The sequence below is a fragment of the Heptranchias perlo genome, chromosome 28 (genome assembly GCF_035084215.1).
Source record: "Heptranchias perlo isolate sHepPer1 chromosome 28, sHepPer1.hap1, whole genome shotgun sequence".
In the NCBI taxonomy this organism is placed as follows: domain Eukaryota; kingdom Metazoa; phylum Chordata; class Chondrichthyes; order Hexanchiformes; family Hexanchidae; genus Heptranchias; species Heptranchias perlo.
In genome coordinates, this window is record NC_090352.1 from 1,820,298 (window position 1) to 1,843,765 (window position 23,468).

At 46.4% G+C, this 23,468-nt stretch overlaps 1 protein-coding gene across 2 annotated transcripts in view; it reads left to right on the forward strand.

The window, feature by feature from the left end:
* Positions 1 to 23,468, forward strand: part of LOC137344772 (protein CASP-like) — a 501,289-nt gene that overhangs the window by 324,307 nt on the left and 153,514 nt on the right. For both annotated transcript variants that reach the window (XM_068007907.1, XM_068007906.1), the window contains exons 9-10: positions 12,920 to 12,968; positions 14,458 to 14,562. In XM_068007907.1, coding sequence (XP_067864008.1) covers positions 12,920 to 12,968; positions 14,458 to 14,562 — 154 coding nt within the window. The remainder of the gene's footprint in view (positions 1 to 12,919; positions 12,969 to 14,457; positions 14,563 to 23,468) is intronic.

Consider the following 23,468-nt stretch of genomic DNA (forward strand, 5'->3'; position numbering starts at 1 on the left):
TCAGATGCTTCCTCTCACCCTTACACAATACCACTGTAGCAAGCTGCCCACCCACAACTCACAGGCCACACACACACGGCAGCTATTCAACCATGACAGGCACATCACCCAGACACACATCCTGCTTTCTTGCAGGAGAAGGTGGCGCATATCAGGAGGCAGCAAGTGGCAGTGGCATTTAGCCACTTGAGCCTGTTCCACCATTCAATGAGATCATGGTGGACCTGTGGCCTAACTCCATATACCTGCCTTAATACCCTTCGTTCACAGAAATCTATCAATCTCTGATTTAGAATTCACAATTGAGCTAGCATCAACTGCCATTTGCAGAAGAGCGTTCCAAACTTCTGCTTTTTGCGTGTAGAAGCGTTTCCTAACTTCACTCCTGCACGTCCTGGCTCTAAATGTTAGACTATGTCCCCGTCCTAGTATTCAAGTCTTGGAGACCTCCAAAAACAGTTTCAAATGTCTCGGTAGCCAGACGCAATAATCCAGCCACTAACCTGTAAATCCTGCATGGTCCCTTTAAATAGCACTGGTGGGGGTCCTCCAGGCACTCTAAGACATGTTCAGATGGTCGGGGTTAAGACTGTGTGTTGAGTTGAGCGTTAATTCCCAAAATGGTGTCTATCACTTTAAATTAGCGTTGCACACTGATTGTACCCATTTTCTCCCTACTTTACATGATTCCGGCATTCGGTATTTGTGCATGTGCTAACTTCTATACCAAGAAGGTACTCGGCTCACATCAAGCTGGAAATGTGCGCGAGCATCCAAGACGCCATCTTGGATGTTGGAGAGGCCATGTTGCGCCGAAACAACAGGCGCTGCATGGCCCAATTTAGCGCCCATGGGGTCATAAGAATCAGTATGATTGATGCTGGTTGGTTTGACAATCAATGTCGACCTGAGCTTCATATTAAAGAACTTTTGCTAACTTCAACAGGTTATTTGAACTACTGAAAATTAAGTTTCTTTTGGCTTAACATTTCGGTTTTCAGACCTGACTGAAGAGATCCAATCCTGTGAAATAATTGGCTTCTAGTAATAACCTGCTCACTGATGCTCAGTTTGGGTTCCGCCAGGAACACTCGGCTCCAGACCTCATTACAGCCTTGGTCCAAACATGGACAAAAGAGCTGAATTCCAGAGGTGAAGTGAGAGTGACTGCCATTGACATCAAGGCAGCATTTGACTGAGTGCAGCATCAAGGAGCCCTAGTAAAATTGAAGTTAATGGTAATCGGGGGAAAACTCTCCAGTGGCTGGAGTCATACCTAGCACAAAGGAAGATGGTAGTGGTTGTTGGAGGCCAATCATCTCAGCCCCCAGACATTGCTGCAGGAGTTCTCCAGGGCAGTGTCCTAGGCCCAACCATCTTCAGCTGCTTCATCAATGACCTTCCCTCCATCATAAGGTCAGATGTGGGGATGTTCGCTGCTGATTGCACAGTGTTCATTTCCATTCGCAACCCCTCAGATAATGAAGCAGTTCGTGTCCGCATGCAGCAAGACCTGGACAACATCCAGGCTTGGGCTGATAAGTGGCAAGTAACATTCGCGCCAGACAAGTGCCAAATCCCCTACCATCAACATAGAAAATAGGAACAAGAGTCGGCCATTCGGCCTTTTGGGCCTGCTCCGCCATTCAAAATGATCATGGCTGATAGTCTAACTCAGTACCCTGTTCCCGCTTTTTCCCCATATCCCTTGATCTATATCCTTCTTGAATATATCTAATGACTTGGCCTCCACTGCCTTCTGTGGTAGAGAATTCCTCAGGTTCACCACCTCTGAGTGAAGAAATTTCTCCTCATCTCGGTTCTAAACGGCATACCCCGTATCCTGAGACTGTGACCCCTGGTTCTGGACTCCCCAGCCATCGGGCACATCTTCCCTGCATCTAGTCTGTTAGAATTTTATACGTTTCGATGAGATCACCTCTCATTCTTCTAAACTCTAGTGAATATAGGCCTAGTCGACCCAATCTCTCCTCATATGTCAGTCCTGCCATCCCAGGAATCAGTCTGGTAAACCTTCGTTGCACTTTCTCCATGGCAAGGATATCCTTCCTCAGATAAGGAGACCAAAACTGCACACATACTCCAAATGTGATCTCACCAAGGCCCTGTATAACTGCAGTAAGATATCCCTGCTCCTGTACTCAAATCTTCTTGCAATGAAGGCCAATATACCATTCGCTTTCCTAAATGCTTGCTGCACCTGAATGCTCGCTTTCAGCGACTGGTGTACAAGGACACCCAGGTCTCATTGCAACTTGTGGAAATGCATAAAGGGATACTTGACCATATTAACACTCTCTAATACACCTAACCCACGAATGTGGAAATGCATGAAGGGATACTTGACCATATTAACTCTTTATTAACCCACATAAAAGGTTAGCTACAGCACACAGAGAAGCACAATTGTGAAATTACGTTTAAGCCTTGGTATGTTGATAATTAAGTTAGCTGAGCAGGTGCTTAGTACCGTCTGGCCCCCCTAGCAGATAAGGGTATTGCTGACTACAAAAATATAATGAGAATACAGTTTCTTGAAAGGCCATGTGGCCTTGAGACTGACTTCAGCCCTACTGATAACCAGGACAGAAATGTGGGGAGGATGGGAATGCTCAGGCCTACGTGCCAAAGTAATAAAGGGCTATGGACGTTCGGGGGGGCAGGCTCACTACTTGATTGACCAACTACCTGAGCCAATAAAGAATGTACGTGTACGCCCATATTCTGTGACAGGTGGGCGTTGTTACTGAGCTGTATAAACGTGAGCTGTTTCTTGAACTCAGCGAAGATGTATCCTCAACCATTGTCTTGAGGTGCTCTTCCACTTGTACAAGTAAAATAATAAATTCTCTCTTGTCCTACTTTTGTTTGGGTGTTACTGCATTGTATAGAATAAGTAATATTAAGTTTCGACAAACTCCCCTTTTCCCAATCTACCACCATTCAGATAATAATCTGCCTTTCTGTTTTTACAACCAAAGTGGATAACCTCACATTTATCCACATTATACTGCATCTGCCATGTTCTTGCCCACTCACCCAACTTGTCCAAATCACATTGGAGCCTCTTTGCATCCTCCTCACAGCTCACATTCCACCCCAGCTTTGTGTCGTCTGCAAACTTGGAAATATTACATTTAGTTCCCTCATCCAAATCATTGATATATATTGTGAATAGCTGGGGCCCAAGCACTGATCCCTGCGGTACCCCACTAGTCACTACCTGCCACCCGGAAAAAGACCCATTTATTCCTACTCTCTGTTTCCTGTCTGTCAACCAATTCTCAATCCATGCCAGTATATTCCCTTCAATCCCATGTGCTTTAATTTTGCACACTAACCTCTTGTGTGGGACCTTATCAAAAGCCTTCTGAAAATCCAAATACTCCACATCCACTGGTTCTCCCCTATCTATTCTACTAGTTACATCCTCAAAAAACTCCAGTAGATTTGTTAAGCATGATTTCCCTTTCATAAACCCATGCTGACTTTGTCCAATCCCGTTAATGCCTTCCAAGTGTTCTGTTATCACATCTTTTATAATAGACTCTAGCATTTTCCCCACTACTGATGTTAGGCTAACTGATCTGTAATTCCCTGTTTTTTCTCTCCCTCCTTTTTTAAATAGTGGGGTTACATTTGCCACCCTCCAATCTGTAGGAACTGTTCCAGAGCCTATAGATCAACATCCTTGGAGTCACCATTGACCAGAAACTTAACTGGACCAGCCACATAAATACTGTGACTACAAGAGCAGGTCAGAGGCTCGGCATTCTGTGGCGATTGACTCATCTTCTGACTCCCCTAAGCCTTTCCACCATTTACAAGGCACAAGTCGGGAGTGTGATAGAATACTTTCCACTTGCCTGGATGAGTGCAACTCCAACAAGAAGCTTGACATCATCCAGGACAAAGCAGCCCGCTTGACTGGCACTCCATCCACCAACTTAATCATTCACTCCCTCCACCACCAGCGCACTGTGGCTGCAGTGTGTACCGTCCACAGGATGCACTGCAGCAATTCGCGCGACCGTTACCACCTAGAAGGACAAGGGCAGCAGGCGCATGGGAACAACACCATCTGCACGTTCCCCTCCAAGTCACACACTACCCCGACTTGGAAATATATCGCCGTTCCTTCATTATTGCTGGGTTAAAATCCTGGAGCTCCCTACCTAACAGCACTGTGGGAGTACTTTCACCACACGGACTGCAGAGGTTCAAGAAGGTGGCTCATCACCACCTTCTCAAGGGCAATAAATGCTGGCGTTGCCATCGACGCCCACATCCCGTGAATGAATATTAAAAAAATCTAATAATAAGCGGACCGGACCAGTGCAGAATCAAAATATGTTACCAGCATTTTTGGTGATTTGGCGCTATATGTGCAGAATGTGACAAAATTTAACACTGATGTAGTCATGGTATCATAATCTAGTAATGTAGTAGGGGATTTCAACTACCCTAATATTAACTGGGATACAATCAGTGCAAAAGGTATAGAGGGCGCAGAATTCTTAAATTGCATTCAGGAGAACTTTTTTAGCCAGTACGTTGCAAGCCGAACAACAGTGGGGGCAGTTCTGGATTTAGTTTTAGGGAATGAAGCTGGGCTGGTGGAAGGAGTATCAGTGGGAGAGCATTTTGGTGGTAGTGATTATAATTCAGTTAGATTTAGCAAAATTATGGAAAAGGACAAAGAAAGAACAGGACTAAAAGTTCTAAATTGGGGAAAGGCCAATTTTACTAAGCTGAGAAGTGATTTAGCAAAAATAGACTGGAAACAGCTACTTGAAGGTAACTCAATTAGAGCAGTGGGAGGCATTCAAGGGGGAGATTCAAGGGGTGCAGAGTAAACATGTTCCCACAAAGAAAAAGGGCGGGACTCCCAAATCTAGAGCCCCCTGGATGACAAGGAGCATACAGGGTAAGATAAGGCAAAAAAGGGAAGGTTATGTCAGACAGCAAGAGCTCAATACTGCAGAAAGCTTAGAGGACTATAGAAAGTGCAGGGGTGAAATCAAAAAGGAAATTAGGAAAGCAAAGAGAGGGCATGAGAAAATACCGGCAAGTAAAATTAAGGTAAACCCAAAAATATTTTCTAAATACATAAAGAGCAAGAGGATAACTAAGGAAAGAGTAGCCAATTAGAGACCAAAAAGGTAACCTTTGTGTGGAGGCGGAAGATGTTGGTATGGTTCTTAATGAATACTTTGCATCTGTCTTCACAAAAGAGGGGGACGATGCAGAGATTGTAGTTGAGGAGGAGGAGTGTGAAATATTGGATGGGATAAACATAGTGGGAGAGGAAGTATTAAGGGGTTTAGCATCTTTGAAAGTAGAAAAATCTCCAGGCCCGAATGAAATGTATCCCAGGCTGTTAAGAGAAGCACGGAAGGAAACAGCGGAGGCTCTGATCATCATTTTCCAATCCTCCTTAGCTACAGGCGTGGTGCCGGAGGATTGGAGGACTGCTAACGTTGTACCGTTGTTTAAAAAAGGAGAAAGATAGACCGAGTAATTATAGGCCAGTAGGTCCAACCTTGGTGGTGGGCAAATTATTGGAATGAATTCTGAGGGACAGCATAAATCGTCATTTAGAAAGGCACTGGTTAATCAAGGACAGTCAGTGTGGATTTGTTAAGGGAAGGTCATGTCTAACTAACTTGATTGAATTTTTTGAGCAGGTGACAAAGAGGGTCAATGAGGGTAACACATTTGATGTAATGGATTTTAGCAAGGCCTTTGACAAGATCCCACATGGCAGACTGGTCAAAAAATTAAAAGCCCATGGAATCGAAGGGAAAGTGGCAAATTGGATCCAAAATTGGCTCAGTGGCAGGAAGCAAAGGGTAATGGTCGCCGGGTGTTTTTGCGACTGGAAGGCTGTTTCCAGTGGGGTTCCACAAGGCTCAGTATTGTATCCCTTGCTTTTTGTGGTATATGTTAATGATTTGGATTTGAATGTGGGGGGTTTGAGCAACAAGTTTGCAGGTGATACAAAAATTGGCCGTGTGATTGATAGAGAGGAGGAAAGCTGTAGACTGCAGGAAGATATCGATGGATTGGTCAGGTGGGCAGAAAGGTGGCAAATGGAATTCAATCCAGAGAAGTGTGAGGTATGCATTTGGGGAGGGCAAACAAGGCAAGGGAGTACACAATAAATGGGAGGATACAGAGAGGTTTAGAGGAACAGAGGGACCTTGGAGTGCATGTCCACAGATCCCTGAATGTTGCAGGACAGGTAGATAAGGTGGTTAAAAAGGCGTACGGGATACTTTCCTTGATTAGCCGAGGCACAGAATATAAGAGCAGGGAGGTTGTGCTCGAACTGTTTAAAAGATTGGTTAGGCTTGAGTACTGTGTACAATTCTGGTCACCGCATTACAGGAAAGATGTGATTGCACTATAGAGGGTACAGAGGAGATTTACGAGGATGTTGCCAGGGCTGGAGAATTTTAGCTATGAGAAAAGATTGGATAGGCTGGGACGGTTTTCTTTGGATGAAGGAGGCTGACTGGAGATTTAATCGAGGTATATAAAGTTAAGACGGGACTAGATAGAGTGGATAGGGAGGACCTATCTCCCTTAGCAGAGGGGTCAGTGACCAGGGGCATAGATTTAAAGTAATTGGTAGAAGGATTAGAGGGGAGCGGAGGAGAAATTTTTTCACTGAGTGGGTGGTGGGGGTCTGGAACTCATCGCCTGATGCAGAAACCCTCAACTCATTTAAAAAGTACTTGGATATGCACTTGGATTGGTGTAACCTCCAGGGCTACGGACCAAGTGTTGGAAAGTGGGATTAAGCTGGATAGCTCTTTTTTGGCCGGCACGGACACGATGAGCCGAATGGCCTCCTTCTGTGCGGTAACTTTCTATGTTTCTATGATCTATGGTGAGTCCATTGATCTATTTCATTTATCTGCAATTACAAAAAAATGGCAGTGTAGGATTCATTAGATAAATAAAAGATAATGGTATTGTCTGGATTCGTTTCCTGCCTTGGGTTCAGCCTGTTCACCGTCTGTTGCTGTGCTCTAAAAGTTTGTCTTTCCTTTGGCTGCCAGTGCCTGACCTGCTGCATTTCCCACACTGGCCTTCCCCACTGGCTCTGCGCCCCCATCCAAAGCTCTACGTTTTCCCGTTTTGCTGTGGTCTTTAAATGCACACACTGCTTCCTGAGTGTGGTGCACTGAGCTCTAGCTGGGATCTGTTATTGGTGAGGAAATTGCAGACTGTAATATCCAGCTGCCCCAAGGGAAAAGAAATAACCAGTGTGTGCAGCTACCAACGTTCGCAATTCCACCCAAACCATGTGCCTTTCATGTTTTGTCGCGTAACACTTGAACACCACCTCCCTCCTGTTGTTATGTTAATTAACAGAATTTTTTGAGACACCTGCAGTAAAACCAACTGCACACAATTAACCGTGGCCTTATCACTACTTTGATTTATATTAGCTCCCGCGGTGCTCTTCCAGAGAAACAGAGCACAGCACATTGCTAAATTGTATGGTCAAATTTTGAAACGGCGTTAAAAAACCATGTTGCAGATCACTGCCACATTTGTGGTTTTGCCTTGCCACATGTGCTGTGGTTGATTTTTATTTAGGTCATTTTTATAAAATTGATTTGACTTTCCTATTGTAATACTACGCTTGTTACATGGTATCTATAACAAATACAAGTTACAAGTTTACTGATTCCTGACTGATGTAAAAGCTTAAAAGCACTCAAAATATTAAACAATTCCTAGGAAATAGCTTAATTGAACCCTGTGTCTTATCTCATGATCAGATTTCAGAATGTCCAGCTGCAGGGTTGACAGATAATAAAGTGGTAACATCAGATACTGAGGGGTTTTGGATTGAGGTGTGTGAGCTGAATGTTTGAGATATGACAGTGATACAAATCTTGGTTTCAGTTTCCATATTTAACTGAAATTCTAGTTTAATTTATTAGCTTGAAGAAATTCTTGCTTATTTTGAAGTATTTTGAGAAGGAACATGAAGTTTTTTTTATTTGTTCTTGGGATGTGGGCGTCATTGGCAAGGCCATCTCTAATTGCTCTGAGAGGGTGATGGGAGACCTTCTCCCTGAACTGCTGCAGTCGTTGTGTTGATGGTGCTCCCACGATGGTGTTAAGTAAGGAATTTTGGGATATTGATCCAGTGATGATGGAGGGACATTGACTTTTGTATTCACAGTGCAGAGACCTTTTACTTAAAGTGTTTGCATGCTTTATTTATTTATTTTTAATGGTATAAACTCCAAAATAACTGCTATAATGTGTTATTTTGCAACAATACTTATGTGAGAAATGGTCCTTGTGTTTACAACACAGGAGGCTACACAGGCCAGCATCTCTGTTGATTTTCTATAGAACAAACATTGAATCTTATTTTTTTAATAGAAATTATTTTTGTATTAGATGCAGGTTTATTTGTAATGCATAGATTCAGCCATTATATATTGGCAGTTAACGGTAAAGGTTTAATTTTTTTGATCAATTTAGGAGAAATACTTTCCAGTTGATAAATTGTCTGTCAGATGTGCGTGTCTGACTGCAAGGATGCTGGAAAGTTCCACTGCGTGTGTTTGAATGTAGCTTGCACGGTGAGGAAAGAGCAGATCTTGGTGAATTAAATGAGGTGAAAATGGGGACTGATAATCGAATATCATAGAATCATAGAAGTTTACAACATGGAAACAGGCCCTTCGGCCCAACATGTCCATGTCGCCCAGTTTATACCACTAAGCTAGTCCCAATTGCCTGCACTTGGCCCATATCCCTCTATACCCATCTTACCCATGTAACTGTCCAAATGCTTTTTAAAAGACAAAATTGTACCCGCCTCTACTACTGCCTCTGGCAGCTCGTTCCAGACACTCACCACCCTTTGAGTGAAAAAATTGCCCCTCTGGACCCTTTTGTATCTCTCCCCTCTCACCTTAAATCTATGTCCCTTCGTTATAGACTCCCCTACCTTTGGGAAAAGATTTTGACTATCGACCTTATCTATGCCCCTCATTATTTTATAGACTTGTATAAGATCACCCCTTAACCTCCTACTCTCCAGGGAAAAAAGTCCCAGTCTATCTAACCTCTCCCTATAAGTCAAACCATCAAATCCCGGTAGCATCCTAGTAAATCTTTTCTGCACTCTTTCTAGTTTAATAATATCCTTTCTATAATAGGGTGACCAGAACTGTACACAGTATTCCAAGTGTGGCCTTACTAATGTCTTGTACAACTTCAACAAGACATCCCAACTCCTGTATTCAATGTTCTGACCAATGAAACCAAGCATGCCGAATGCCTTCTTCACCACCCTATCCACCTGTGACTTCACTTTCAAGGAGCTATGAACCTGTACTCCCAGATCTCTTTGTTCTATAACTCTCCCCAATGCCCTACCATCAACGGAGTAGGTCCTGGCCCGATTCGATCTACCAAAATGCATCACCTCACATTTATCTAAATTAAACTCCATCTGCCATTCATCGACCCACTGGCCCAATTTATCAAGATCCCGTTGCAATCCTAGATAACCTTCTTCACTGTCCACAATGCCACCAATCTTGGTGTCATCTGCAAACTTACTAACCATGCCTCCTAAATTCTCATCCAAATCATTAATATAAATAACAAATAACAGCGGACCCAGCACCGATCCCTGAGGCACATCGCTGGTCACAGGCCTCCAGTTTGAAAAACAACCCTCTACAATCACCCTCTGTCTTCTGTCGTCAATCCAGTTTTGTATCCAATTGGCTACCTCACCTTGGATCCCGTGAGATTTAACCTTATGTAACAACCTACCATGCGGTACCTTGTCAAAGGCTTTGCTAAAGTCCATGTAGACCACGTCTACTGCACAGCCCTCATCTATCTTCTTGGTTACCCCTTCAAAAAACTCAATCAAATTCGTGAGACATGATTTTCCTCTCACAAAACCATGCTGACTGTTCCTAATCAGTCCCTGCCTCTCCAAATGCCTGTAGATCCTGTCTCTCAGAATACCCTCTAACAACTTACCCACTACAGATGTCAGGCTCACCGGTCTGTAGTTCCCAGGCTTTTCCCTGCCGCTCTTCTTAAACAAAGGCACAACATTTGCTACCCTCCAATCTTCAGGCACCTCACCTGTAGCTGTCGATGATTCAAATATCTCTGCTAGGGGACCCGCAATTTCCTCCCTAACCTCCCATAACGTCCTGGGATACATTTCATCAGGTCCCGGAGATTTATCTACCTTGATGCGCGTTAAGACTTCCAGCATCTCCCTCTCTGTAATATGTACACTCCTCAAGACATCACTATTTATATGTTGCTGAATATCCTGTTTGGTAAAAAAAATCAGTGTGAATGACTATTAACTTCTCTTGTTGAAGATCCACTGCTGTGGCCATGACTGAGGCAGCTTCGGTTCTCTGTATTACAAGCAATTGTAAAAGTCAACAACGTGAAAAGTTTTCTTTAACTATAAAATATTTTTCACGGTCCAAAAGGATTATGTTCAGAAATGTGAACACTCAGGTTTAACATTTTTTTGTTCAAAAAATACTAAAAACGAGCCATATCTTTGGGGTTCTTTCACTTCTGTGAGTTGGGATGATGGTGAAATAGATTGGTGAAATTGAATGCCATTTGTAAAAGAATATAGAGGATATCTGACATATTTCTTCAGTGTGCTGCTTTAAAATAATCCTCAATTATACATTCCTGCAGTGTTGATAGGAGAGATTACATTGGTAATTTTACACATAACTATTATGTGGAGAATTACAAACTGGCCCAGTTTGGTTGTCCATTACCAACTTATCCGTCCTGATCCTCTTAGAGTTAACTGGGATGGTTATTTCCAATCATTAACTGATCCGTCACTTTCAGAAATAAGGCAATGCCATTGAATTTTTTGGGGGGCATTTGTTACTAAAGTTATACAAAGTCTACACATTTTAAGTTGTATGCTGTAGTTTTCACGCTACAAAATAATATTCCTATGTATTAAGTCATGATGTGGAGATGCCGGTGATGGACTGGGGTTGACAATTGTAAACAATTTTACAACACCAAGTTATAGTCCAGCAATTTTATTTTAAATTCACAAGCTTTCGGAGGCTTCCTCCTTCGTCAGGTAAATGTTCCATTTACCTGACGAAGGAGGAAGCCTCCGAAAGCTTGTGAATTTAAAATAAAATTGCTGGACTATAACTTGGTGTTGTAAAATTGTTTACAATATGTATTAAGTGGTAATGTTTGGCCTAGTTCATCACTCAACTAGAAATGTGGGATATAAAAGGTGAAGTGGCTGCGGATCAGTCTGAGTCCATTTCAGGAAAGCACTGTTGTAACAGTTACCAAATGGGGAAAAAAATCTGATTATAGTGGGAACCTTTGAAATAAGAAGGCAGCAAGTACAGGATACTGTGAGAAATATTTTGTTGTATAGGATGGTCGGCAGAAGAATACAACGCAGCTGCCAACTCAGAACGGATTTTAGGAGTTTTCAACCACACCAAATTCACATGGATTTACTTTGCCAGCGTGTAACGCCAGGGCAGCATAGAAACTAAAAACAGACAAACCATAATTTGTGGCGCTGACCAGGATTATTCACAAAACATTTAACACCTCGAAAAAAGCTTCAAATTACACCTGTGTGAATGTGGGATTGTATAATTTTGCATTAACTCTAATATTGCTGCCTCACAGTGATATTGGTGAAGGACTAGGCGATATGCTCTGTTGATTGGCCATATGCATTGGGAAATGTTGACTTAAAGGAATCTAGCTGGGGCTGAATATGTGAAGAGGTTGAAGATGCTTTATCTGTCAATCAGGATGAAACGTGCACTTGTCTAACATGTTCAGTTGTGTCAGAAAGTTCAGAATTATAGTAGATAATAAACATCAATCTTAATCTGAGAGCTGATTCTTGAATTTTATGCCATCAAATATCTATATGAAGTATGATTTGACTCGTGCCAAAGAAATGAGATAATGTGATGTTATCATTTGAAGCCTCGTGTGTGCTTTCTGTGAATACCCACGACGTGTATACAGAGTTTCATTGCCGTTTCAACTTGTGCCGACTGAAATTATGTTTTTATGACTGCTTATCAAACCAATGTGGTGGGCTTGCATCTCAAAACTTGAGAATTTAGTTGCCAAACTATTTGAATGCAGATCAGTCATAAGATAACCCAATATGTAAACAGTCATCTGGCCAGCTATACAGGGCTATTGATTTCTATGTTTTCATTTTCAGTTTGACCAAGCTCAGGTTAAGGTGATCCTTGCTTTGACCATAGTTTCCTAACTAGCTGCTACTGTTGGATTTAAACAGTCAGAACTAGAAGAAGTCGTACATAAGCAGTGTTTTTCTTGCACTGAGGTCTCCTGTGATGCACTTTTTTTTTGTTACCTCTCTTGTGTAATGCTATGTTTAGTTCATGGGTCCTCCCTTATGTAATGTACTTTTCAGTCTCTAAAGTTAACTTCTAGCTTGTAGTACATAATCCATACTGGCTGCTGCTAGAACTGCACTGCTGCTGACCTCAAAAGATCTTCTTTATCAATATAATGAAGAAGAGAACTTTGCAAACATAACCTTTGGGAAAAACTGTCAAGTATTGGAGAATGGCTGAAACCACCTTGGTATGCAATTGCAACTTTAATTTGGGCATCTAAGTACAGCTGAATGACATGGACAAAGATGCTAAAGCGTGTTTATATTTGGTATATAACAACAAAACATCTGGATGAAAGGTTTCCTTGCATGTTATATTCAGGATATTTCCATACGAAAAAATCTACCTCAGCAAGGATTTTTTATTGCACAGGCACTGATTATAGGATTTCCATTTACATGCTTTTCTTGAATCTGTTACAGAGCAGATGAAATTGAAATGATCATGACAGACCTGGAACGAGCCAATCAGGTAATACATTTTCAGAAGGTTCTGATTCAATGTTTTGGCTGATGATTTTGTTCCTGCAGCCCCGCCCCCGCCCCCTCTCCCCTCCCCCCTCCCCTCGCCCCCTCCCCCCCGCTTTCCCCCTCCCCCCGCTTTCCCCCTCCCCCCCGCTTTCCCCCTCCCCCCCGCTTTCCCCCTCCCCCCCGCTTTCCCCCTCCCCCCCGCTTCCCCCCTCCCCCCCGCTTTCCCCCCTCCCCCCCGCTTTCCCCCCTCCCCCCCGCTTTCCCCCCTCCCCCCCGCTTTCCCCCCTCCCCCCCGCTTTCCCCCCTCCCCCCCGCTTTCCCCCTCCCCATGCTTTCCCCGTCCCCCCCGCTTTCCCCGTCCCCCCCGCTTTCCCCCTCCCCCCCGCTTTCCCCCTCCCCCCCGCTTTCCCCCTCCCCCCCGCTTTCCCCCTCCCCCCCGCTTTCCCCCTCCCCCCCGCTTTCCCCCTCCCCCCGCTTTCCCCCTCCCCCCCGCTTTCCCCCTCCCCCCCGCTTCCCCCCTCCCCCCCGCTTTCCCCCCTCCCCCCCGCTTTCCCCCCTCCCCCCCGCTTTCCCCTTCTCTTCCCTTCCCTCCCCTCCCCGCCCCTTTCCCTACCCTCTCCGCCCCCTCCCCGCCCCCTTACCTCCCGCCTCCTCTCCTCCTTTTTCCTCCTCCCCTTTCCTTCCCTCTCCTCCCTCCTCCTCCTCCCCTTTCCTTCCCTCTCCTCCCTCCTCCTCCTCCCCTTTCCTTCCCTCTCCTCCCTCCTCCTCCTCCTCCCTTTTCCTTCCCTCTCCTCCCTTTTCCTTCCCTCTCCTCCCTTTTCCTTCCCTCTCCTCCCTTTTCCTTCCCTCCCGCCTCCTCTCCTCCCCCCCGCCTCCTCTCCTCCCCCCCGCCTCCTCTCCTCCCCCCCGCCTCCTCTCCTCCCCCCCGCCTCCTCTCCTCCCCCCCGCCTCCTCTCCCCCCCCGCCTCTTTCTTTCCTCTCCCACCTCTTCCCCTTAACACCCCATCTCTCCCATTCCCCCTCCCCTCATCTCCACTCCTCTCCCACCTCCTCCTCTCCTATTGCTCCCATCATCACCTCTCCCCTCTTTCCTCCCACCTACTCCCCTCCCCTCCCACCTCTTCCTCTCCCATTCCCCCCATACCTAAAAAAAAATACCCTTTGGTCTCATCTGTGGAAAAGTAAATTGAATAAAAGAATCTCGTTCCACTTGTTTTTGTTCTGTCTGAAAAACTCACTGAGCTGCAACATTAATATCAGCAGGGATTCCTTGCTCCTGGCGTTAAATTACTGTCATAATCACTCAATTATTTCCTTCTTGTACTGTTTAAAATGAATATCCATCACTTTCAGTATTTTCTTTTTACATTTATTAGGTTGACTGTTAAGGAAAATCTGTTATAGTCAGTGACGCAGAAATTGATTAATGGGCCTGTATAATTTGTCAGCTGTTGAATGAATACGTTTTGTTTTTCTTCCCTTTTCCTCAGAGGGCAGAGGTGGTTCAGAGAGAGGCAGAGGCCTTACGAGAGCAGCTTTCCTCAGCTAACAAATCCCTGCAGCTGGCTACTCAGATTCAGAAAGCTCCTGATGTGGTAAGGCATTAAAGACCATGAATCAGTTGAAGGGTTGACTGATAAACACATTTTTCACTTCAGAGCTGTCTTATCCACTTTCCAACAGTCTACCTATTAATTTCAGGTCAATTTTCCACATTGAAGATCAATCAACCAGTGATAGTTGTGCTCTTGAACTGATTTGGAAAAGGTGGTAACTAGATTAAGATGTACCTTAAAATGATAAGGCTGAGATAATGACACAAACTTCCACATGGGATAATGTGCCTTTATGTTTTGTTAACATCGATCTGTTAAAGGCACTGTGATAAAGGAATTGAATTGTGGAAGTACTGCTGTGCCACTGCAATCCTTGATCCTGATGCCTGGTTTTCCAATTTTGCACATATACTGACTACACTTCCCACAGTTCCCAAGCACAGTCTGCTTAGTCTGACTTCATTCACTGCAACATTTTTCTAGACCATATAGTATCTGTCCTGCAGCAAATATGAAGGTATACACTTTCCTTCTAAATAGTTCTCTCCCCACTGGCCCACTGACACTGCATTTCTAAGGGATGTCCGGGGGCGTGCACCAAAAGGGGAAAGTTTAATTTTCCCGAACAAAATGGTCAATTCTGGTTCATTTTAAACCTTTGTTTTAACTTCACAATTGATGGACATTTAGTCTTTTTTAAAAAAAATAAGAAATGTAACATTTTTACACACCTAGTAGTTATGATCTGGAATGTGCTGCCTGAAAGGGTGGTGGAAACAGATTTAATGGTAACTTTCAAAAGGGAATTGGCTAAATACTTGAAGGGGAAATTTTTTTAGGGCTATAGGGAAAGGGCAGGTGAATGGGACTAATTGGATAGCTCTTTCAAAGAGCTGGAATGTACGGTGGGCTGAATGGCCTCCTTCTGTACTGTATCATTCTATGATATGAGCTTATCCATATACAACAATCCAACCAAATATCATTGCCCCAAAAACTACCTCCACAGACTTTCTCCTTCACAGAGGCACCTACCCTCCTCCCAGCAGTTCACAGAATCACTCTGTCCCTCCCCCAGTTCACAGAGACACTCTGTCCCCCCGCCCAGTTCACAGAGACACTCTGTCCCTCCCCCAGTTCACAGAGACACTCTGTCCCCCCCACCCAGTTCACAGAGACAGTCTGTCCCTCCCCCAGTTCACAGCGACAGTCTGTCCCCCCGCCCAGTTCACAGAGACACTCTGTCCCCCCGCCCAGTTCACAGAGACACTCTGTCCCTCCCCCAGTTCACAGAGACACTCTGTCCCCCCCCCAGTTCACAGAGACAGTCTGTCCCTCCCCCAGTTCACAGAGACAGTCTGTCCCTCCCCCAGTTCACAGAGACACTCTGTCCCTCCCCCAGTTCACAGAGACAGTCTGTCCCTCCCCCAGTTCACAGAGACAGTCTGTCCCTCCCCCAGTTCACAGAGACACTCTGTCCCTCCCCCAGTTCACAGCGACAGTCTGTCCCCCCGCCCAGTTCACAGAGACACTCTGTCCCCCCGCCCAGTTCACAGAGACACTCTGTCCCTCCCCCAGTTCACAGAGACACTCTGTCCCCCCCCCCAGTTCACAGAGACACTCTGTCCCCCCCCCCAGTTCACAGAGACACTCTGTCCCTCCCCCAGTTCACAGAGACACTCTGTCCCTCCCCCAGTTGCCCCAGGAAAGCTGTAGACTGCAGGAAGATTTCAATGGACTGGTCAGGTGGCCAGAAAAGTGGCAAATGGAATTCAATCCGGAGAAGTGTGAGGTAATTCATTTTGGGAAGGCAAACAAGGCAAGGGAGTACACAATAAATGGGAGGATACTGAGAGGTGTAGAGGAAGTGAGGGACCTTGGAGTGCATGTCCACAGATCCCTGAAGGTAGCAGGACAGATGGATAAGTTGGTTAAAAAGGCATACGGGATACTTTCCTTTATTAACTGAGGCATAGAATAAAAGAGCAGGGATGTTATGCTAGAACTGTATAAAACACTAGTTAGGCCACAGCTTGAGTACTGCGTACAGTTCTGGTCACCACATTACAGGAAAGATGTGATTGCAGTAGAGAGGGTACAGAGGAGATTTACAAGGATGTTGCCGGGACTGGAGAATTTTAGCTATGAGAAAAGATTGGATAGGCTGGGGTTGTTTTCTTTGGAACAAAGGAGGATGAGGGGAGATTTAATTGAGGTGTATAAAATTATGAGGGGCCTAGATAGGGTGGCTAGGAAGGTCCTAATTCCCTTAGCAGAGGGGTCAGTGAGCAGACGGCATAGATTTAAAGTAATTGGTAGATGGATTAGAGGGGAGCTGAGGAGAAATGTTTTCACCCAGAGGGTGGTGGGTGTCTGGAACTCACTGCCTGAGAGGGTGGGAGAGGCAGAAACCCTCAACTCATTTAAAAAGTACTTGGATGTGCACTTGAAGTGCTGCAACCGACAGGGCTACGGACCAAGTGCTGGAAAGTGGGATTAAGCTGGATAGCTCTTTCTTGGCCGGCACGGACACGATGGGCTGAAATGGCCTCCTTCTGTGCCGTAACCTTCCATGATTCTATGAAACTCTGTCCCTCCCCCACTTGAGAGACAATCTGTCCCTCCCCCGGATCACAGAGACACTGTGTTCCACCCCCAGATTACAGAGACACGGCTCCGATATTAATGGGGAGGCGGCAAAAACCTGGCAAGGCTAGGGAAGTGGAGGCAATAATCTGCTGCAGACCCCCGCCCGATGGCTGGCCAAATTGACAGTCTGGCTGGCAGGTGAGGGCACGATTAGGAGGTGGAGGCCGCAGCTGGGGGCCCGTGGGGAAGGTTCCTGGCAGTCAGAAGGTACCAGCAGCTCGGGGCCGCCTTCGAGAAGGGAGGGGGGGGGAATGCAATGCAGGTTCACCAGACTGATTCCTGGGATGGCGGGATTGTCGTATGAAGAGACATTGAGTAGACTAGGCCTGTATTCACTAGAGTTCAGAAAAATGAGAGGTGATCTCAATGAAACATTCAAAATTCTTACAGGGCTCGATAGGGTAGATGCAAGGAGGACGTTTCCCCTGGCTGGGGAGTCTAGAACCAGGGGTCACAGTCTCAGAATAAGGGGTAGGCCATTTAGGACTGAGATGAGGAGGAATTTCTTCACTCAGAAGGTGGTGAATCTTTGGAATTCTGTACCCCAGAGGGCTGTGGCGGCTCAGTCACTGAGTACATTCAAAACAGAGATCAATAGATTTCTAGATATTAAAGGCAACAAGGGATATGGGGATGGTGCAGGAAAATGGCGTTGAGGTAGAAGATCAGCCATGATCTTGGTGAATGGCGGAGCAGGATGGCCTACTCCTGCTCCTATTTCTTATTTCTTATGTTTTTATGTTATCGGGGCCGGGACTGGCTGAAAGCTTCCTTGTGAGGTTTGGGGGGAGAACTACTTCTCCTCTTGGCCCACAAGGAGTGCTAAAAGGAGCTGAATATTTAGCACTTATCTTGGCCATTCGGCACCTCCTGCCTCAGACCTGCTGCCGGGAATAACACAGCGTGGCCTCCCCACCCCCCTCTTCCCCAGATCCACAGACACCAGTGCCCCCCCGGATCACTGACATCGGTGCCCCCCCAGATCACTGACATCGGTGCCCCCCCAGATCACAGACATCGGTGCCCCCCCAGATCACAGACATCGGTGCCCCCCCAGATCACTGACATCGGTGCCCCCCCAGATCACTGACATCGGTGCCCCCCCAGATCACTGACATCGGTGCCCCCCCAGATCACTGACATCGGTCCCCCCCCAGATCACTGACATCGGTCCCCCCCCAGATCACAGAGACACTCGGTCCCCCCCCAGATCACAGAGACACTCGGTCCCCCCCCAGATCACAGAGACACTCGGTCCCCCCCCAGATCACAGAGACACTCGGTCCCCCCCCAGATCACAGAGACACTCGGTCCCCCCCCCAGATCACAGAGACACTCGGTCCCCCCCCCCCAGATCACAGAGACACTCGGTCCCCCCCCAGATCACAGAGACACTCGGTCCCCCCCCCCCAGATCACAGAGACACTCGGTCCCCCCCCCAGATCACAGAGACACTCGGTCCCCCCCCAGATCACAGAGACACTCGGTCCCCCCCCCAGATCACAGAGACACTCGGTCCCCCCCCCAGATCACAGAGACACTCGGTCCCCCCCAGATCACAGAGACACTCGGTCCCCCCCCAGATCACAGAGACACTCGGTCCCCCCCCAGATCACAGAGACACTCGGTCCCCCCCCCCCCAGATCACAGAGACACTCGGTCCCCCCCAGATCACAGAGACACTCGGTCCCCCCCCCAGATCACAGAGACACTCGGCCCCCCCCCCCCCCTGATCAAAGAGACACTCGGTCCCCCCACCGATCAAAGAGACACTCTGTCCCCCCCCCCCAATCAAAGAGACACTCTGTCCCCCCCCCCCCCCCCCGATCAAAGAGACACTCTGTCCCCCCCCCCAATCAAAGAGACACTCTGTCCCCCCCCCCCCCCCCGATCAAAGAGACACTCTGTTTCCCCCCCCCGATCAAAGAGACACTCTGTCCCCCCCCGATCAAAGAGACACTCTGTCCCCCCTCGATCAAAGAGACACTCTGTTCCCCCCCCCCCCGGCCCCGATCAAAGAGACACTCTGTTCCCCCCCCCCCCGCCCGATCAAAGAGACACTCTGTCCACCCCCTCCCCCCCGATCAAAGAGACACTCTGTCCCCCCCCCGATCAAAGAGACACTCTGTTCCCCCCCCCCCCGGCCCCGATCAAAGAGACACTCTGTTCCCCCCCCCCGCCCGATCAAAGAGACACTCTGTCCCCCCCCGATCAAAGAGACACTCTGTTCCCCCCCCCCCCCCCCGCCCCGATCAAAGAGACACTCTGACCCCCCCCCCCCCCCGATCAGAGAGACACTCTGTCCCCCCCCCCCCCCCCCTCCGATCAAAGAGACACTCTGTCCCCCCCCCCCCGATCAAAGAGACATTCGGTTCCCCGACCCCCCCCCCCCGATCAAAGAGACACTCTGTCCCCCCCCCCGATCAAAGAGACACTCTGTCCACCCCCTCCCCCCCGATCAAAGAGACACTCTGTCCCCCCCCGATCAAAGAGACACTCTGTTCCCCCCCCCCCCGGCCCCGATCAAAGAGACACTCTGTTCCCCCCCCCCGCCCGATCAAAGAGACACTCTGTCCCCCCCCGATCAAAGAGACACTCTGTTCCCCCCCCCCCCCCCGCCCCGATCAAAGAGACACTCTGTCCCCCCCCCCGATCAAAGAGACACTCTGTCCCCCCCCCCGATCAAAGAGACACTCTGTCCACCCCCTCCCCCCCGATCAAAGAGACACTCTGTCCCCCCCCCCGATCAAAGAGACACTCTGTCCCTCCCCCCCCCCCCGATCAAAGAGACACTCTTCCTCCTACTCCCAGTTCACTGAAGTACTCTTGTTCCTTTATGTACTCCTGAGTGTTGGTCCTGGCTGTAGCTCCTATCAGAAATTGTTGCTTTGTTTCCAAGATCTGTCTCTGTATTGCAAGTAGAATTTCCTGATTTGCAGTGAGGTGAGAAATTTTTACTTGCAATGCAAAGTTAAGACCTGGAACAAAACAGCAGCATGAAACTGTAGAAAAACACCAGATACATGGTGCTCAACTCACCCTTACCCCCTACATTCCAAAAATAAACCACAGACAACCCATAGGGTCCCCACAAAAATACACATGAAGTCCACAAGGTGTTCAAAACAATCCTCCCATCCCTGAAACCTGCAGGGGAACCTACAGTCCCCACAGGCATAAACAAAAGGCTGAAATTTATCACCTCTGATAGCGCTGAAGCAACATCAGTAAAACAAAAATAAATTCAGACGGTTCTTGAATTATTTTCCTCATGAATTCACAGCCAACCTGCTAAAGTGTCTCTGTCACAGCTTATAGATTTTTACTCTAGATATTCTCTCTGGCTCAGCATCACCAGCCACTCCTGTAAGCAGACCTCGTGTCCTCTACGATCTGGAGTGTCTTGTCCTGCCCAATATCTAGACAAATAATACAACATCTACTGGAATGTACCGTGTGCTGCCATGAAAATTCTCCTTTCTTTACAGATGGTGGACTAGATAAACCTACCAATTTGAGGAACAGGCTTTGAACTTATAACTTTTTATTTGCATAAGATAGATAAATGTACAATACACAGTTTAATAGAGCAAGCTATATATATTTGCTGCACCCCTTGACACACCGAACAACAATGACGCAACTTGTCTTCTCACTAAAGATAAACCCTAAAATAAAAGACCATTTAGTGTAAGCTTACATTGGGTTAACTCTTCCTGTCTGAGCTGGCTCAGGCTTTTAAAACACAGACAGCCATATGGCCATTGGCTATGAAGTTTCAAGTGTTGACTGCACACTGCCTTTTACTGAGTTCTGCTATTATTAATCACAGAAAATTTACGGCACAGAAGGCGGCCATTCGGCCCATCGTGTCCGCACCGGCCGAAAATGCGCCACCCAGCCTAATCCCACTTTTCAGCGCTTGGTCTGTAGCCCTGTAGGTTACGGCACTTCAGGTGCACATCCAAGTATTTTTTAAATGAGTTGAGGGTTTCTGCCTCTACCACCCTTTCAGGTAGTGAGTTCCAGACCCCTACCTCCCTCTGGATGAAAAAAAATTTCCTCAGCTCCCCTCTAATCCTTCTACCAATCGCTTTAAATCTATGTCCCCTGGTTATTGACCTCTTTGCTAAGGGAAATAGGTCCCCTCATAATTTTATACACCTCAATTAAATCTCCCCTCAGCCTCCTCTGTTTCAATGAAAACAACCCCAGCCTATCCAATCTTTCCTCGTAGCTAAAATTTTCAAGTTTTTGCAACATCCCCGTAAATCTCCTCTGTACCCTCTCTAGTGCAATCACATCTTTCCTGTAATGTGGTGACCGGAACTGTACACAGTACTCAAGCTGTGGCCTAACTAGTGTTTTATACAGTTCCAGCATAACCTCCCTGCTCTTATATTCTATGCCTCGGCTAATAAAGGAAAGTATCCCATATGCCTTTTTAACCACCTTATCTACCTGTCCTGCTACCTTCAGGGATCTGTGGACATGCACTCCAAAGTCCCTCACTTCCTCTTCACCTCTCAGTATCCTCCCATTTATTGTGTACTCCCTTGCCTTGTTTGCTCTCCCAAAATTAATTACCTCACACTTCTCTGGATTAAATTCCATTTGTCACTTTTCTGGCCACCTGACCAGTCCATTGATATCTTCCTGCAGTTTACAGCTTTCCTCCTCACTATCAACCACACGGCCAATTTTTCTATCATCTGCAAACTTCTTGATCTTGCCCCCTACATTTAAGTCCAAATCATTAATATATACCACAAAAAGCAAGGGACCTAGTACTGAGCCCTGCGGAACCCCACTGGAAACAGCCTTCCAGTCACAAAAACACCCGTCGACCATTATCCTTTGTTTCCTGCCACTGAGCCAATTTTGGATCCAACTTGCCATTCTCCCTTGGATCCCATGGGCTTGTACTTTTTTGACCAGTCTGCCATGTGGGACCTTGTCAAAAGCCTTGCTAAAATCTGTGGGATGAAGTCTCTGCCCATTGAGCTGTCAATTACAAAGGGCACCAGCCAATCAAAGACCCTATCCTCTTTTCAGAGAAGTCAGAAATAGCTGTTAGTCAAAGAATACAAATTCACTGAGACCAGGAGTTTAGTTTCATGTTGTGTGAATTGAATAGAATGACATCTTAAACAGCCGCAAATTGTATTGGAGCTTCTGTGGGGCAATGGAGGCATCTCCGACAATAGCACAAGATATTTGTAAATGTAAATGACGGTCACCTGAAATGATGAACCAGTAAACACTTCAAACCACCCTTGTGTGGTTATAACAAATTGGCACCCGCCCCCCTCTCCCACAACAGAAGCCTCAAACTTGTGCTTCATGTGCATAATTTTACCCCCTGGATTTAACACCCCAGGCGTCTGAAAAGTGGATACATTTGCAAACACTGTATACACTGCCGACATGTAGCTAGGTTTCAAGCTAACAGTGCCCAATAGCATTGGATATCGCAATACTGAGTCACCACCTAAGTTTCTGAAGAGATATTTCCAGAAGCTCAGTTTCTCAATGCAGTCTGACCACACCATTTTTATTTTTGGGCCCATTTACACTACAACTGAAAAGCCAGTGTGAAACGATTTTGCTTGGCAACGGCGCTGCAGTTATAGAGTAAATCCAGCCTAAATCTGCATCTGACCTGAAGAGGAGGGAGACTCACTGGAGGAAGCAGTGTCAAACTGTTTTCTTCCAGTCAAATTGGGGCCCAGATTCTCTAGATTTACACTGCACCAGTTTAACACCAGTGTGGAGAGGCCAGCAAACTGCCTCAGTGCTAAACTCATAGTAGAATTGCAATTTTCTTGAATTTGTAAAAGCTGGGATTTCTGCAGAATTTTTGCTTGAACTTGTTTATCGTTTTTCTCTGTCTTTTCAGTGATATGCTAAATCTATTTTATTTTTCTTACTTAAGCTTACCAGAGCAGTTGTTTAAATTAGCCAAAAATGATTGGGATCTTGCTTTAAAATGTAATTTTAGAATAGCCATGTGGACTCCTTGATAAAAGCAGAAAATGCTGGAAACACTCAGCAGGTCAGACAGCATCTGTGGAGAGAGAGACAATTAAGGTTTCAGGTTGATGACCTTTCTTCAGAACTGGAAGATGTTTGAAATGAACAGTTTTTAAGCAAGTGCAAAGCCAGGGGTAAGGTGGGTGGGGTGGATGGAGGAGAGAACAAAGGGAAGGGCCTGTGATAGGGTGGAGGGCAGGTAGTGTACAAATAGCTGTAGAGAACTAAAATGCAGAAACATTATCCTAAAGAGTAAATGTTAT